This window comes from Ranitomeya imitator, chromosome 6 (assembly GCF_032444005.1).
Source record: "Ranitomeya imitator isolate aRanImi1 chromosome 6, aRanImi1.pri, whole genome shotgun sequence".
Classification (NCBI taxonomy): domain Eukaryota; kingdom Metazoa; phylum Chordata; class Amphibia; order Anura; family Dendrobatidae; genus Ranitomeya; species Ranitomeya imitator.
Window position 1 is genome coordinate 400,892,625 of NC_091287.1, and position 18,428 is coordinate 400,911,052.

At 44.3% G+C, this 18,428-nt stretch overlaps 1 protein-coding gene across 2 annotated transcripts in view; it reads left to right on the forward strand.

Annotated features, from left to right (window-relative positions):
* The window catches only part of OSBPL1A (oxysterol binding protein like 1A), a 237,663-nt gene that overhangs the window by 42,618 nt on the left and 176,617 nt on the right, over positions 1-18,428 (forward strand). Inside the window, exon 4 of one of the 2 annotated variants that reach the window (XM_069731208.1) lies at positions 1,584-1,658. In XM_069731208.1, the coding sequence (XP_069587309.1) occupies positions 1,584-1,658 (75 nt within the window). Of the gene's footprint in view, positions 1-1,577; positions 1,659-18,428 lie in introns of those variants that run through there. The other variant, XM_069731209.1, reaches the window with a different exon arrangement.

Below are 18,428 nucleotides of genomic sequence, written 5' to 3' on the forward strand. Positions count from 1 at the left end.
AGCTAAATCCACTGTGGGGATAACTGGATTTTACAGCCGCACTGCGCTGCATTTTGCTGCACATTTACCCGTTGCATTTAAAAAGGTGAAATCTGTTGCAACATCCCCAACATAAATTGAAAATCTGCAGATTTTCTATTGCAGCGTCTGTTAATTTACACTAGAGATTTCTCTGCTGCATGTATATAAAATGTAGTGAGTACATCTGCAGTGAAAAATCATGAGTTAGAGTAATGTAAAGTTTCAGCATTTCCCTGGTCCAGGCATATAAGAGAAGGAGTAGTGGTGCTTACATAATGGCACACATATTTTACACCTATATAATATCTTGGGCAGACATGCAGGCACTCTGGGTGGCACTACATCACTGGTATCTGTATTTTAACCCAATGGATACTAAATGATGATTGAAGAGTTGTGTTGTGTTTTTTTTTTTTTTTTTTTTTTTTTTTTTTTAATATTCTAAATATACGTTTTGCTATCCTTCCTTTTCTCATTTTAGAAGTCAGTCTATATGATGATCTGGGGGCAGAGCTTACTAGTAAACAATGAGACATGCCCATCGGGTGATTTGCTAATTTTACAGTGGACTAGTCTGAGCTTGCTCCTGACAAATCCACTAACTGGCGAAAACCTCTGGAGAGCGCTTGGTTATGCTACCCTAAGGCCAGGTTCACATTGTGTCAAGGCAGTCCGTTAGATGGACTAAGTTACACTGCGGCATAAACGTGGTGTAATGTAGTCCGTTACGGCCGCCGTTGACTGCAATGTCGGATGCATCGCTAGCGCATGCCCATTCGTGCGCCAAGGATGTGCCGTCATTGAGTGACGGACCCGGAGACACGGGCTGCAGCATTTCCGGGTCCGTCACTGCTAGCGCAGATGGAGCTAGCAGCTGCTCTATCTGCGCTAGCGCCATTGAACGCCGGCACTTGCGCTAGCAGCAGCCCGTTAGCGTATATGCCTAAGAAGAGATGTAGAAAGGAGCAGTTCGTTGACGCCTCCTATCTATGGGTGTGGAGAGAAATGAATGGAATTTGGAGTTCTTACTCTTGTTCTAAGTGCAGACGACTTTGTGTACTTTCACCCTAGAGAAATGGGTCGATTATGCAAATCACACCCTCATCAGAGTTTGATCAGAGTGTGAGTATAGTGTGATCTGATTCTCTCTTATGAGATGAAAATGGAGAAAAAAATGTCTCCATCTTCTCCATTCTGTCAGTCTTTGATGACCTCTGAGTTCAATCCGATTTCCAGAGTGGAGTCCGATGGTCTCCACGCACTCATTGACTTGCATTGTCAAGTATGATCCGACTATCAGATCAAACTCGGGTATGCAGCAATTTTTAATTTTTACTTTTTTTCCTTGGCATGGTCCATAGAAAAACTCTTGACATGTGTACAACCCCATAGCATAACATTGGCAGATGTTTTGTTGGATCGCACTCAGACCGAAAATATGGCCACGTGCACGAACCCTTTATAAGTATTTATGAGAAATGTAATCCTCATTTGTTTTCCTTTCATTTAAACAAATGCCCAATTTATCAAGTGCTTGTGACTCTCCCCCTTATTCTTTACAGGCAGGAACTGACGTTAATATTTTGAACGATATGGGGGACACACCTTTGCACAGAGCCGCCTTCACTGGACGTAAGGTGAAAAGCATGCTTTGTTTCTGTACCTCACATCATTATGACTGGTGAAGGGTCATTCTAATGCGAGAAATGATAGTTTTACTGCAGCAGCCAGAATCTATGAAGTTGCATTCAGACATTGCATTATTGCATAAAGGAAACTTAACAACACTCTGGTTTCCCTACAATATAGGAAAGCCCCTTATACTCAATAAGGGTATAAAGGAAGCGTTCAAGAGGGTCTGTCACTTGACTATGCCATTTCAGGCTTTTTGGTGATGTTGCATGACTTGAATCCCACTAATGGGAAGGATAGTTGTCCCGTAGCCCCTATTCATCAAGTATCTGCATGACCAACTATTACCTATATATGTTACAACTGTCCGCTTTGGTTTTCTTAATTGGGAACTCCACATTCATTGTTTGGAAGCTGAAGTTCAAATATTAGCCTAATCCCTTCCAGACACTTCGGTACGTCCTGTGTTGCTTGAAGTTATATGGTGATGTCGTATACAGCCAGCACTTACCGCTAACATCAGCGACCATAGCTAGCTCTGATCTGACAAGCGACTCTAGGAAGGTTATGAATGTTACATAGGTTGAAAAATGACCTCCGTCCATCAAGTTCAACGTTCACCAAATGATTTTAAATATACACTGCTCAAAAAAATAAAGGGAACTCTAAAATCCCACATCCTAGATATCACTTAATGAAATATTCCAGTTGTAAATCTTTATTCATTACATAGTGGAAAGTGTTAAGAACAATAAAACCTAAAAATGATCAACGTAAATCACAACTAATATCCCACGGAAGTCTGGAGTTGGAATGATGCTCAAAATCAAAGTGGAAAATGAAGTTACAGGCTGACCAAACTTCAATGGAAATGCCTCAAGACAAGGAAATGATGCTCAGTAGTGTGTGTGTGTGTGTGTGTGTGGCCTCCACGTGCCTATATAACCTCCCTACAATGCCTGGGCATGCGCCTGATGAGGCGGCAGATAGTCTCCTGAGAGATCTCCTCCCAGACATGGACTAAAGCATCCGCCAACTCCTGGACAGTCTGTGGTGCAACATGACATTGGTGGATGGTGCGAGACAGGATGTCCCAGATATGTTCAATCGGATTCAGGTCTGGGGAACGGGCAAGGCAGTCCATAGCTTCAATGCCTTCATATTGCAGGAACTGCTGACACACTCCAGCCACATGAGGTCTGGCATTTTCCTGCATTAGGAGGAACCCAGGGCCAACCGTACCAGCATATGGTCTCACAAGGGGTCTCAGGATCTCCTCTCTGGACCTAATGACAGTCAGGCTACCTCTGGCGAGCACATGGAGGGTTGTGCTGCCCTCCACACCTTTACTGACCCATTGCCAAACCGGTCATGCTGAAGGATGTTGCAGGCAGCAGATCGCTCTCCACGGCGTTTACACACTCACATGTGCTCAGTGTGAACCTGCTTTCATCTTTGAAGAGCACATGGCTGCAATGGCGAATTTGACAATCGTGGTGTTCTGTGGCAAATGCCAAGCGTCCTGCACTGTATTGGGCTGTGAGTACAACCCCCATCTGTGGACGTCGGGCACTAAGACCATCCTCATGTAGTCGGTTTCTAATAGTTTGTGAAGACACATGCACATTTGTGGCCTGCTGGAGTTCATTTTACAGGGCTCTGGAAGTGCTGCTCCTGTTGTGAGTTCTGTTTTTGGGCTCCCTCTGGTGGTTACTGATGGTACTGGGTGATTTGTGTTCTGCTGTCTCTGGTGTCCACCTGTTCTATTAGCATTTGGGAGTTTCCTATTTAACCGGGCTTTCTTGTCATTTCCCTGCCGGCTATCAAGGTTATCAGAGTGTTTTGTTACCTCAGCTTCTGGCTTCAGTAATCTTCAGGACAAGCTAAGTTTTTGATTTTCTTGTTCCACGTTTTGCTTTATTTTTTGTCTTGTCCAGCTTGCATATAATTGTTTCTTTGCTGCTGGTTGCTCTAGTGGGCTGTAATTGCTCCTCATGTTCCATGAGTTGGAACATGAGTTCAAGTAATTACAGGATGGTTTTTTGAAGGGTTTTTTGCTGACCGCGCAGTTTACTTTTGTATCCTCTGCTATCTAGTTTTAGCGGGCCTCATTTTGCTGAATCTGTTTTCATACTGTGTATGTGCCTTCCTCTCATTTCACCGTCATTATATGTGGGGGGCTGCTATTTCTGTGGGGTATTTCTCTGGAGGCAAGAGAGGTCTGTGTTTCTTCTAATAGGGGAAGTTAGATCTTCGGCTGGTGCGAGACGTCTAGGATCAACGTAGGCACGTTCCCCGGCTATTGTTATTTGTGTGTTCAGGTTTAGGGTCGCGGTCAGCTCAGGTTCCATCACCCTAGAGCTCGTTGGTGCTTGTCCTTTTGTGATTCCCCGCCATTGGAATCATGACTGTATAGCCGGCCAAAAATGTTTGGGCTGAAGTAGGAGGAAAAGTAGTCTGAGGAAGTTTTTTTTTTTTTTCTCCTCTGAGGTTGCTGCCTAGCCCTAATTGCAGCCTGGCTGATTTTTTTTTTTTTTTTTTTTTTCCTCCTCTTAATCCTTGAATGGCTCTGACCTTAGCTGTTTATCATGGACGTCCAGAGTTTAGCTTCCAGCTTGAATAATCTTGCTGCTAAGGTTCAAAATATACAAGATTTTGTTGTACATGCTCCTATGTCTGAACCTAGAATTCCTATTCCAGAGTTCTTTGCTGGAGATAGATCTAGTTTTCTGAATTTTAGGAACAATTGCAAGCTGTTCCTTTCTTTGAAATCTCGCTCTTCTGGAGACCCTGCTCAGCAGGTTAAGATTATTATATCTTTCCTGCGGGGTGACCCTCAAAATTGGGCATTTGCATTGGCACCAGGGGATCCTGCATTGCTCAATGTGGATGCGTTTTTTCTGGCATTGGGTTTGCTCTATGAGGAACCTAACCAGGAGATTCAGGCTGAAAAAGCTTTATTAGCTCTCTCTCAGGGGCAAGATGAAGCAGAAATATATTGTCAAAAATTTCGGAAATGGTCAGTGCTTACTCAGTGGAATGAGTGCGCCCTGGCTGCAAAGTTCAGAGATGGCCTTTCTGAGGCCATTAAAGATGTTATGGTGGGGTTCCCTGCGCCTACGGGTCTGAATGAGTCTGACTATGGCTATTCAGATTGATCGGCGTTTACGGGAGCGCAAACCTGTGCACCATTTGGCGGTGTCTTCTGAACAGGCACTTGAGACAATGCAATGTGATAGAATTCAGTCTAGAAGTGAACGGCAAAACTATAGGCGGAAAAATGGGTTGTGCTTTTATTGTGGTGATTCAGCTCATGTTATATCAGCATGCTCTAAACGCACAAAAAAGGTTGATAAGTCTGTTGCCATTAGTACGTTACAGTCTAAGTTCATTCTGTCTGTGACTCTGATTTGCTCATTATCATCCATTTCCGTCGATGCCTATGTAGATTCAGGCGCTGCCCTGAGTCTTATGGATTGGTCATTTGCCAAGCGTTGTGGGTTTAGTCTTGAGCCTCTGGAAGTCCCTATTCCTTTGAAGGGAATTGACTCTACACCTTTGGCTATGAATAAACCTCAGTACTGGACACAAGTGACCATGCGTATGACTCCCGTTCATCAGGAGGTGATTCGCTTCCTGGTATTGTATAATTTACATGATGTTCTAGTACTTGGTCTGCCATGGTTACAAACTCATAATCCAGTCCTTGACTGGAAAACAATGTCTGTGTTAAGCTGGGGATGTCAGGGGGTTCATGATGATGCACCTCCGATTTCTATCGCTTCATCTACTCCTTCTGAGGTTCCTGTATTTTTGTCGGATTATCGGGATGTTTTTGAGGAGCCTAAGCTCAGTTCGCTTCCTCCTCACAGGAATTGCGATTGTGCTATAGATTTGATTCCTGGCAGTAAATTTCCTAAAGGTCGTTTGTTCAATCTGTCAGTGCCAGAGCATACTGCTATGCGGGATTATGTTAAGGAGTCCTTGGAAAAGGGACATATCCGTCCATCTTCGTCCCCTTTGGGAGCAGGTTTTTTTTTCGTGGCCAAAAAAGATGGGTCCTTGAGGCCTTGTATAGATTATAGTCTTTTGAATAAGATTACCGTAAAATATCAGTATCCTTTGCCTTTGTTGACTGATTTGTTTGCTCGCATTAAGGGGGCTAAATGGTTCACTAAGATTGATCTTCGGGGTGCGTATAATCTTATACGAATAAAGCAAGGTGATGAGTGGAAAACCGCATTTAATACGCCTGAGGGCCATTTTGAGTATTTGGTAATGCCTTTCGGACTTTCTAATGCTCCTTCAGTCTTCCAGTCCTTTATGCACGATATTTTCCGTGAATATCTGGATAAATTTATGATTGTGTATTTGGATGATATTTTGGTTTTTTCTGATGACTGGGAGTCTCATGTTCAGCAGGTCAGGAAGGTGTTTCAGGTCCTGCAGGCTAATTCCTTGTTTGTAAAGGGCTCAAAGTGTCTCTTTGGAGTCCAGAAGATTTCTTTCTTGGGGTATATTTTTTCCCCTTCTACTATTGAGATGGATCCCGTCAAGGTTCGGGCTATTTGTGACTGGACGCAGCCTGCATCTCTTAAGAGTCTGCAGAAGTTCTTGGGCTTTGCTAATTTCTATCGTCGTTTTATAACTAATTTTTCTAGTGTTGTTAAGCCTTTGACGGATTTGACTAAGAAGGGTGCTGATGTTGCTGATTGGTCTCCTGCGGCTGTGGAGGCCTTTCAGGAACTTAAACGCCGGTTTTCTTCTGCTCCTGTGTTGCGTCAGCCAGATGTTTCGCTTCCTTTCCAGGTTGAGGTTGATGCTTCCGAGATTGGAGCGGGGGCGGTTTTGTCGCAGAGAGGCTCCGATTGCTCGGTGATGAAGCCATGTGCGTTCTTTTCTAGGAAGTTTTCGCCCGCTGAGCGGAATTATGATGTGGGTAATCGGGAACTTTTGGCCATGAAGTGGGCATTTGAGGAGTGGCGTCATTGGCTTGAGGGTGCTAGACATCGTGTGGTGGTCTTGACTGATCACAAAAATCTGATTTACCTTGAGTCTGCCAGGCGTCTGAATCCTAGACAGGCTCGTTGGTCACTGTTTCTCTCGTTTCAATTTTGTGGTTTCATACCTGCCAGGTTCAAAGAATGTGAAGGCGGATGCTCTTTCTAGGAGTTTTGTGCCTGACTCCCCTGGAAATTCTGAGCCCACTGGTATCCTTAGGGATGGGGTGATTTTGTCGGCCGTCTTCCCAGACTTGTGACATGCTTTGCAGGAGTTTCAGGCGGGTAAACCTGATCGTTGTCCGCCTGAGAGACTGTTTGTTCCGGATAGTTGGACCAGTAGAGTCATCTCCGAGGTCCATTCTTCTGCGTTGGCAGGTCATCCTGGAATATTTGGTACTAGAGACTTGGTGGCCAGGTCTTTTTGGTGGCCTTCCTTGTCGAGGGATGTGCGTTCTTTTGTGCAGTCTTGTGAGGTTTGTTTTCGGGCTAAGCCTTGCTGTTCTCGAGCCAGTGAATTGTTGTCACCTTTGCCTATCCCGAAGAGGCCTTGGATGCACATTTCCATGGACTTTATTTCGGATCTCCCTGTCTCTCAAAAAATGTCCGTCATCTGGGTTGTGTGTGACCGCTTTTCTAAAATGGTTCATCTTGTACCCTTGCCTAAGTTGCCTTCCTCCTCTGAGTTGGTCCCTCTGTTTTTCCAGAACGTGGTTCGTTTGCATGGGATTCCGGAGAACATCGTTTCTGACAGGGGATCCCAGTTTGTGTCTAGATTTTGGCGGACGTTCTGTGCTAAGATGGGCATTGATTTGTCCTTTTCGTCTGCATTCCACCCTCAGACGAATGGCCAGACGGAGCGAACTAATCAGACCTTGGAAACTTATTTGAGGTGTTTTGTTTCTGCTGATCAGGATGACTGGGTTACCTTTTTGCCGCTGGCCGAGTTTGCCCTTAATAATCGGGCTAGTTCTGCTACCTTGGTTTCTCCTTTCTTTTGTAATTCGGGGTTTCATCCTCGTTTTTCCTCTGGTCAGGTGGAGCCTTCTGATTGTCCTGGAGTGGACATGGTGGTGGATGGGTTGCATCGGATTTGGAGTCATGTGGTGGACAATTTGAAGTTGTCCCAGGAGAAGGCTCAGCAGTTTGCTAATCGCCGTCGCCGCGTGGGTCCTCGGCTTCGTGTTGGGGACTTGGTGTGGTTGTCTTCTCGTTTTGTTCCTATGAAGGTCTCTTCTCCTAAGTTCAAGCCTCGGTTCATCGGTCCTTATAGGATCTTGGAAATTCTTAACCCTGTGTCGTTTCGTTTGGATCTCCCGGCATCGTTTGCTATTCATAATGTGTTCCATCGGTCGTTGTTGCGGAGGTATGAGGTACCTGTTGTTCCTTCGCTTGAGCCTCCTGCTCCGGTGCTGGTGGAGGGAGAATTGGAGTATGTTGTGGAGAAGATCTTGGATTCTCGTGTTTCCAGACGGAAACTCCAATATTTGGTCAAGTGGAAGGGTTATGGTCAGGAGGATAATTCTTGGGTGGTTGCCTCTGATGTTCATGCTGATGATTTGGTCCGCGCTTTTCATAGGGCTCATCCTGGTCGCCCTGGTGGTTCTCGTGAGGGTTCGGTGACCCCTCCTCAAGGGGGGGGTACTGTTGTGAGTTCTGTTTTTGGGCTCCCTCTGGTGGTTACTGATGGTACTGGGTGATTTGTGTTCTGCTGTCTCTGGTGTCCACCTGTTCTATTAGCATTTGGGAGTTTCCTATTTAACCGGGCTTTCTTGTCATTTCCCTGCCGGCTATCAAGGTTATCAGAGTGTTTTGTTACCTCAGCTTCTGGCTTCAGTAATCTTCAGGACAAGCTAAGTTTTTGATTTTCTTGTTCCACGTTTTGCTTTATTTTTTGTCTTGTCCAGCTTGCATATAATTGTTTCTTTGCTGCAGGTTGCTCTAGTGGGCTGTAATTGCTCCTCATGTTCCATGAGTTGGAACATGAGTTCAAGTAATTACAGGATGGTTTTTTGAAGGGTTTTTTGCTGACCGCGCAGTTTACTTTTGTTTCCTCTGCTATCTAGTTTTAGCGGGCCTCATTTTGCTGAATCTGTTTTCATACTGTGTATGTGCCTTCCTCTCATTTCATCGTCATTATATGTGGGGGGCTGCTATTTCTGTGGGGAATTTCTCTGGAGGCAAGAGAGGTCTGTGTTTCTTCTAATAGGGGAAGTTAGATCTTCGGCTGGTGCGAGACGTCTAGGATCAACGTAGGCACGTTCCCCGGCTATTGTTATTTGTGTGTTCAGGTTTAGGGTCGCGGTCAGCTCAGGTTCCATCACCCTAGAGCTCGTTGGTGCTTGTCCTTTTGTGGTTCCCTGCCATTGGAATCATGACATGCTTCTGTTCCTCCTTGCACAAAGCTGATGTAGCAGTCCTGCTACTCGGTTGTTGCCCTCCTACGTCCCCCTCCACCTCTCCTGGTGTACTGGCCTGTCTCCTGGTAGCGCCTCCAGCCTCTGGACACTACACTGACACACAGCAAACCTTCTTGCCACAGCTCGCATTGATGTGCCATCCTGTATGAGCTGCGCTACCTGAGCCACTTGTGTGGGTTGTAGAGTCAGTCTCGTGCTTCCACGAGTGTGAAAGCACAACCAATATTCAAGTGACCAAAACAGCCAGAAGGCATTGGTACTGAGATGTGGTCTGTGGTCCCCACCTGCAGAACCACTCCTTTTATTGAGTGTTAATTGCCAATAATTTCCATCTGTTGTCTATTACATTTGCACAACAGCATATGAAATTGATTGTCAAACAGTGTTGCTTCTTAAGTGGACTGTTTGCTTTCACAGAAGTTTGATTTACTTGGAGGTATATTCTGTCGTTTAAGTGTTTCCTTTATTTTTTTTTTGAGCAGTGTATATAAATTGATTACAATGATTGGTCCCTTTATTTTTAATTTAAAAAAATTTACAATTTTATTATCACATCCATAAAAGTTTGGTCTATCAAAATATAAAATTTAATTAAACCATACAATAAGCTAAAGGAATAAAAAAACAGTAGGCAAGAATAACCCTTGAGAAATGTTCATACCCACAAATGATGATAATAAATATGTTGGGTGGTCTTGCAAAAATACAATCCCTCAACCAACTCCATTGACAGAAAGAAACCATTGAGTTTCTTAAACATGCGTTACACTTCACTTATTTTTTTCAATCTTGTGAATATTATTTTAATCACTACAATATACAAAATATGTTTGGCATGATTGTAATTAAGCACAAATGAAGAACTGTGGCCAGGTAATTTTTACCACACAGTAAATGCAATGAAGATGCATTTTGCTGTTCACCATTTCATTGCACTTGGAATGTTTTTCAGTGGTAAAAATGGAGGTTTCAGCTTCTGGTGGAATGAATTTAAAAATCCATCTTTATTCAATCGTTAAATTTTTTTTATTAAGATTGCGATTATGCAGGGGGATTGTGGTTCTTGTTCCCCCGCACTTCATAATGAATTTTTAAACTATTGTATAAAGATGGATTTTTAAATTGTACCAGAAGTTGGAACCTCAGATTTTTCATGATCTCCACGCTTGTCAGAGCGGTGTTCCCTGCACACAGGACTGTTCATGTTAGGGTGATATGCGTTTTGCAATAAGAGGAGGAAAAATTAAAGTACAAAATTGATCGACATGGATCGGAAAAAAGAATGACTCTTCTGACAAATCTATGCATGTTGCAGTTTTTCAATCTTATTGTGTTAATTCATCCATCATTAAAGGTATCCTGTCACCTGATTAATGCTGCCCAAACCGCTGGCAACTTGAATCGTCAAGAAGAGATGGCCAGGGACGGTGCCAGACTGGCCTCTAGTCTGCCAAGGGTTCCTGGATCTTTAAAGTCAACTTCCTTTGAAATGCTGGAGCATTTCAGAAAAATATATACCTGGCTACAATTGCGTAGGCAGGGTCTGATTTAGGCCAGGATCACACATGCGAGAAACACACCCGAGTCACCCATGTTAGTATCCGGCCCTGCCGCTGGCACTCCGGAACGGAGCGTGCAGCCGCATAGCAATACATGGAGCCACACGCTCAGCTCCTAAGTGACGGCGGCAGGGCCGGGTATTAACATGCGAGACTCTGCCGTGTTTCTCGCATGTGTGATCCCGGCCTACATCAGACCCTGCCTACGCAATTGTAGTCAGGCTGACAATTTATGGACCAGACTAGTACATGTATATAGCAGGCAGTTCTTGCACTTGTCTTCTATGCAGATTTTTAATAGATAAACCTGCACGACTCGTCCCAAAATTAAGAGCCCAATAAACATTACACTAAAATCAGTAGATATTTGCAGGATCAGATGACTGTCAAATTGAGGATCTCCCAAATTTTCCCCAAGATATACGGTATATCCGAGAAGGGAAGGATGCAGCGCTATATATATATATTTATTAAAATCTCCTTGATATGTTTTAACTGCAGATATCTAATGTGTATTGATGCTTTGGACCAGGGGTGGGCATTTAATTTTCCTGAGGGGCCACTTGAGAAATAGTTACTGTGGAGGGCCGAACTAACAGGCTAAAATTTAATTGTGCTCCATATTAATATTAACATGTTAAGTATAATTATTTTAGATTAATAATTGTATTACTTAATAATGAGCAGAATTAAGTATGCTGATATCACCCTGTATACCGTTTGAGCCCGCACACAGGTGCTTCTCACAAAATTAGAATATCAAAAAGTTAATTTATTTCAGTTCTTGAATACAAAAAGTGAAACTCGTATATTATGTAGAGTCATTACAAACCGTGATCTGTGTCAACTGTTTATTTCTGTTAATGTTGATTATGGCTTGCAACCAATGAAAACCCAAAAGTCCTTATCTCAGCAAATTAGAGTAATGAACAAAAAAAAATACCTGAAAAGGCTTCCTAAGCGTTTAAAAAGGGAAGACTGCGGACTTGACAGATGTCCAGAACAGGGCTGTGGAGTCGGAGTTAGTTTTGGTTGGAGTCGGTAGAAATGTACCGACTCCAGCTTTAAAAAAAATGTATTAATATTTCATAATTGAACTTTCATATGAATTTTATAAATGTTACTCAAATATATATGTTCTATCAAACTATGAACAACAGTGATAAGCAGATAAGAACACAGCCAGTACATTTCAGCAGAATTTTTCATGTGCACTAAAAGAAATTGAGAAATTTGACCGTTCATCAAAAATAACAGTGCAACAAGCGATTCCTCTGTATCCCGACATTGTCAGAGATGTTGCCCGAGTGGTGATTGCTTTGCCACCAACCCAAGTTAGTGTAGAGAGGTTGTTCTCTGCTCTCAAAATAATTAGATCAGATTTGAGGGCATCCATGAAGGAGGATCTGACAGAGGCAATACTTTTTCTGAGGACAAATTTATAGATTTCTTCTTATTAACTGCATAACAGTGTTTATTGCATATTTACTTACAAGAGTTTAGAAAAGTTTATAAAAGTTATTTGCTATATTCTAATTGTATTCTAATAAATATAGTTTTTGCTCTAAGTGGTCTGATTACTTATATGATGGTGAGAAACTGAATAAGCACGATGTTAATATTTGACAACAGTAAATTTATTGTTACGAATTGGCCATTTATGATGGAGTCAGAGTCCGAGTCGTTGCTTACTGACTCCACAGCCCTGGTCCAGAAGGCAGTCATTGACACACTCCAAAAGGAGGGTAAGCCACAAAAGGTCATTGCTAAAGAAGCTGGCTGTTAAGAGTGCTGTATCCAAGCATATTAATGGAAAGTTGAGTGGAAGGAAAAAGTGTGGTAGAAAAAGATGAACAAACAACCGGGATAACCGCAGCCTTGGAAGGATTAAGAAAAGGCCATTCGAAAATTTGGGGGAGATTTAGAAGGCGTGGACTGCTGCTTGAATCATTGCTTTAAAGGGACACTGTCACCTGAATTTGGAGGGAACAATCTTCAGCCATGGAGGTGGGGTTTTTGGGTGTTTGATTCACCCCTTCCTTACCTGCTGGCGGCATGTTGGCTGCAATATTGGATTGAAGTTAATTCTCTGTCCTCAATAGTACACGCCTGCGCAAGGCAATCTTGCCTTCCGCTGGCGTGTACTATGGAGGACAGAGAATGAACTTCAATCCAATATTGCAGCCAGCATGCAGCCAGCGGGTAAGGAAAGGGTGAATCAAACACCCAAAAACCCCGCCTCCATGGCTGAAGATTGTTCCCTCCAAATTCAGGTGACAGTGTCCCTTTAAGAGCCACCACACACAGACGTATCCAGGGCATGGGCTTCAAGTGTCGTATTCCTTGTGTCAAGCCACTTGTGACGGATGGCACAGGGGAAGGGGTGTGTCGACTTCACTCACCTCCGTGTAGGGGAGAGAAGGACCCAGCAGGGATCGGCTTTGGCACCATCACTTGCCACAGGTCAGTCAGGGAACTGCACCGAGGGCAAATAGTCGCTGGAGAGGCGTCCCTTATAGGTACGAGTTATTGAGGAGCTCCCAGTGAGGTGGGGATATAAATCACCAGTCCAGGCTGGGGACATATATGTAAACCTCCCGGCCATCACCATCAGTGTTCCTCACCAACATAGTACGGTATGCTGCCACCAGTTTCTCGTTATACATAAGCCCCAACAACAGGATTATATCATGTCAGAAACCAACCCAGAGTAGCGTATAATAACCAACGGAGCGTGCGGACGTGGGGATTCATGAATCGAGATAAGAGCAGCTCAAGATTAATTTTATATTTAATTGCCGAAAGGTGCACTAGTAATATACTGGTATATATTTACAAGAACAGATATGTCAGTATACAGTCAAGAGTGTAGTACAAGGGTAGGTATAGATAAGTTGCAATTAACGCGTTATGTAGCATTTGACCACAGGGAGGCGCTGATGGATCACAGGTCCAAATCTTTGTTGCATGATTTTCTGGCCGCGTCGGCTAATAGGCCTCCTGCCAATTGAAAGACTGAGTCCAAAATGAGGAGCTGCCTATTATCCCCTAGACTGCCCCCTCACACACGCTGCACCCACCCCTCGGCTTGTGCAGCCTCTCTCCCATATTTTTTTTATTTGAGTGTGATTTTCTGTCTGGAACCGTGGACACTCATAACTTTCCGCCTGAAGCTCTGAATGGAACAGCAGCGGCGCCACTGGATTTTGCTGCCGCTTATCTGCGCAGGGAAACCAAATATGCCTACCTTATGGAATTCCTGGTAGCTATGCTTTATAACTCAATAACGCAAAGTTCTACAGGTGGCTGCCGGGTATGGGGGTGTGGGGGGATGGAATGCCTATTCCAATTATGTGCTTGGCTAGGCTCAAAGATATTGCATTGTTATTATAGGTCATTTTCTAGTTTCAATATCTGAGCCTTTTGCTGATTTAATCTGGGATCTTTGGACTCCCAATGTGTCTGAGTGAGAGTTCACACCCCTGTGATTGTGGAACTAGGTGCTTGGAGACACGTGGTCTTTCAGCCCCACGGAGAGCGCTTCAAAGACTTATTTGCTTTGGCTAAATCCCGAGGGTAGGGGCTGAGTTTCGAAGCAAGTATTTTAGGACAAAATGTATCTGACAAGGCATTCTATCAGATATCAAAATGATATAATTTCCCCATATCTCACACCACTCATGACAATAGACAACACACGAAGTGTCTTAACTGGGCCAATGAGGAAAAGAACTGGACTGTTGCTCAGTGGTCCAAGGTGTTTTCAGATGAAAGTAAGTTTTGCATTTCATTTGATAATCAAGGTCCCAGAGTATGGAGGAAAAGTGAAGAGGCACACAATCTGCTTGAGGTCTAGTGTGAAGCTTCCACAATCAGTGGTGGTTTTTGGAGCCATGTCATCTGCTGGTGTAGGTCCACTGTGTTTTATCAAGACCAAAGTCAGCGCAGCTGTCTACAAAGAAATTTTAGAGCACTTCTTGCTTCCCTCTGCCGACAAGCTTTTTGGAGATGGAAATTTCATTCTCCAGCAGGACTTGGTACTTTTGGCAGTGTGGACAGGTGCCAATACCTGGTTTAAAAACAGCAGTATCACTGTGCTTGATTATCCTGCAAACTCACCTGACCTTAACCCCATGGTGAATCTATAGGATATTGTCAAAAGGAAGATGAGACACCAGACCCAACAATGCAGACAAGATGAAGGCTTCCATAACACCTCAGCAGTGCCACGAGCTGATCGCCTCCATGCCGCGCTGCATTGATGGAGTAATTGATGGAAAAGGAGCCCCGACTAAGTATTGAGTGCATTTACTGAACATACATTTCAATTGTCCAACATTTTGGATTTTAAATTCATTTTTCAAGCTGGTGTTATAAAGTATTCTACTTTACTGAGATAATGACTTTTGGGTTTTCACTGACTGTAAGCCATAATAATCAACATTAATAGAAATAAACACTTGAAATAGATCACTCTGTAATGGCTTTATATATTGAGTTTCACTTTTTGTATTGAAGAACTGAGAGAAAATATCTTTGATATTTTAATTCTGTGAGAAGCACCTGTATATACAGCAGGAGACCCCCCATAGCCTCCCCATGTCCAGCAGGAGACCCACCACCCCGTAGACTCCCCATCTCCAACCAAACATCCCATACACATGAAAAAAAACAAACGCGTTATTGTCAGCTGTTTCACATGTTGATTGGTGAATAACGTGGCTGGCAGCTCCTCCACCAATTCATTTACCCTGGATTTGGCAGCAGTGACAGTGGGTGGTTGGGCTGGGGAGGGCACAGTGTGGACCTCTGGAACAGCCAGGTCTGCGGGCCGCACTTTGCTTAGTTGTGCTTTAGACTGTACAAATGTCTTTTCTTCAAATTTTCTTCAATATCTGGTGTCTAAGGACAGTCTGTGGGTGGTTTTACAAACTGCTTCTTATTATTTGATTTTTTTACAGTAAACTGAAAAATATTGAGCTATGCTAAATACCAAATTGTGTAGCTCTTAAGCAATGACACGCTATTTCAACAGAAAAGGATATACTGGTAATTCTTTTCTTTATCGCTTCATGGGGGGGACACATGTAACCATGGGTGAATGCTGTTGTCATTAGTTGGCAAACAAAAAAAGTAGTAAGCTCCACCTCAGCAGGGTACACCCACCGACTGGGACAAAGCTTGTTAGTTTTAGCTTGGTGTCAGTAGGAGGCGGACCTGTATCTGTTCCCAGATCTGTTCTTTTTCTCCTTGGGTTACCTTATTGTGTTAAATTAATCTTTTACCTTTTGTTTTTCATAGGGTAACAGGGTGTAACTTCTCTCACTGTTTTCCCAAAATAAGCGACCGAGAAAACAGTGTGGTGCTGTCCACATCATACCCTCTCTGGTCTGCAAGGCAGGACTTTACCCTCTGACACTTCAAGCGTGTCTCAGGGCGGTGTGTGGTGACTGTTCCTTGCCTATTCCCCCACCCCAGCCCTTTTCTTAGTGGGCTGGGATGTAGACTGTGGTCACTCCATGTAACCTTTCGCTCCTCAGGGTTGACAGTCTTCTGCGCCCTCCTTGACCACGACTGTGCAGGAAGAAGTACTTTTTTTTTTTTTCTTCCAGTAACCCCCTCCTCACCTGGGGGCTCCTGATGCCGTTCTCTCGATCGAGAAGATGCATTCGGGACTTTGTCCAGGCAGGTACTGTCCTTCTCCCTTTTTTTTCTACAGTTATTCCTCGTGGTGGGAGATAATCTGCAGGAATATAGGAAGCTCCAGCTTCTATCTCCTTACCAAAACGCATTTTTATACGCACCAATGTCCTGATCAAAAATTTACTCCTCGACCTCTTAAGTCTCCATTTCCCCTGTACATGCCCCCCCTCGTGCACACCAGCTAATCTGTGATCAAGGGTTTGCATGCCCTTTCCGTCTTGTGGGAGCTCTTGTTCTTTTCCTCACAGCGTGGACTATTCGGTGCACCTGTTCTAATCCCCTCCCCTTCTTTCCTTTTTGCTCCCACTCTATTGCAGCTTCAGTGTCACTCCTGCCAGACCTGCCTTCTCCACCAACAGGAGCACATACCTTCTCAAACGGGGATTCCACTTCCAGGGCCGGGTAGGCTCCGTCCATGCTGTTTTTGTTTCTTTTTTCCCTAGACTTAGCCCTCCGCAGCAGGCCCCTCTCAGCCCCAGATTTCAACATATGCACAGACCCTCATATACGATCACTCATTACACCTGTGTAAAAAGAAGCCACCCACACATCCTGACTCGGCTTTGTCTGAATTGCAGTCCTTCCACCATGCAAGCATCACAGAAGGCGCTGCCAGGGATGAGTAGTGATGAGTGAGTATACTCGTTACTCGAGATTGTCTTCATCGCCGCAGCTGAATGATTTACATCTGTTAGCCAGCTTTATTACATGTGGGGATTCCCTGGCAACCAGGCAACTCCCACATGTACTTATGCTGGCTAGCAGCTGTAAATCATGCAGCTGCGTCAACAAAAACTAAATCTCAGAGCACTTCCAAATTCTCGGAGACCCCCCCGAGCATGCTCGGGAAATCTCGAGCAACGAGTATACTTGCTCATCACTAAATGAGAGCATTCCTTTTCACCCCAGGTGGACTGTTGCTATTTCTCAATAACTGACCTCATTGAGGTATCCCAGTCCCTGGTACAGGTCCTTGAACGTTTACCTAACCTTTCAGCTACTACCAGTGCCCAGATCGTTTCTCAGGACGAATCGTGGGCACCCACCCACCAACATCAGCATTGACTGATCCAGGATAAGATCCAAGAACAGCACACATTCCAGCTCCTTGTCTTCCTCTTCTCCTTCCACATCTTCCAGGATGCCCTCGGTATCCCATTCCTCCTCTCCTGTGGCGATCCTGAGTCCGGTCTTGCTTCTGAGTTAGAATCAAATCCGGATACTGACTAAACATATAAAGTCAAGGATAGTCTCATCTGAGGTCCAACAGACCCTCAATATTAAAGGGAACCTGTCACCAGTTTTGGCCGATACGAGTTATGGCCACCGCCTTTCAGGACTTATATACAGCATTCTATAATGCTGTATATAAGCCTCCAACCTGACCTGTAAGAGAAGAAAAATAACTTTTATTATACTTGCGTCCGGTCCGAGGGGTGTTGCTCTTCTTGGTCCGGTGCCTCCCATCTTTTCGCGATGCCGTCCTCCTTCTTGGTTCCTGTGGATGACGAGTCCCTGCAAAGTCCACACAGTCTGCTCGGCATCACGCTCCTGCGCAGGTGTTCTTATCTGTCATGTTGAGGGCAGAGCAAAGTACTGCAGTGGACAGGCGCTGGGCCTGTCTGACCTTTCTGGGCGCCGGCACACGGCAGTACTTTGGTCTGTTTTATTTTCCGTACCTTTCCCAGACTCGTCAAGAAAATCAAGGTGGAAAGACGTCCAGTTATCCTAGTGAGCCTGGTATGCAGAGTTAGTCAACCTTCTCATGGTTGTACCCTGGAGACGCCCAGACTGACCATACCTACTTTCTGTCAGGGTTCCCTCTTCCACCTGAATTCACACAGCTCCCATGTCTTTATCCCTTCCTTCTTCCTGGCTTTCTGACAATCGGATTTAAAGTCCGGTTTGTCCATTAGTACTCTCAAGGGTCAGGTCTCTGCACTTTCATTTCTATTTCAATGGAATTTGGCCTCTCGCCCTAGGCCCAAGACCTTCATTCAGGGTATTGCTCATTGCCCCCCTACCATCCCACTGTGGATCTGTCGGACCTTAATCAAGTTTTGAACATTCTTCAGGCACCCTTTTAAACCCAT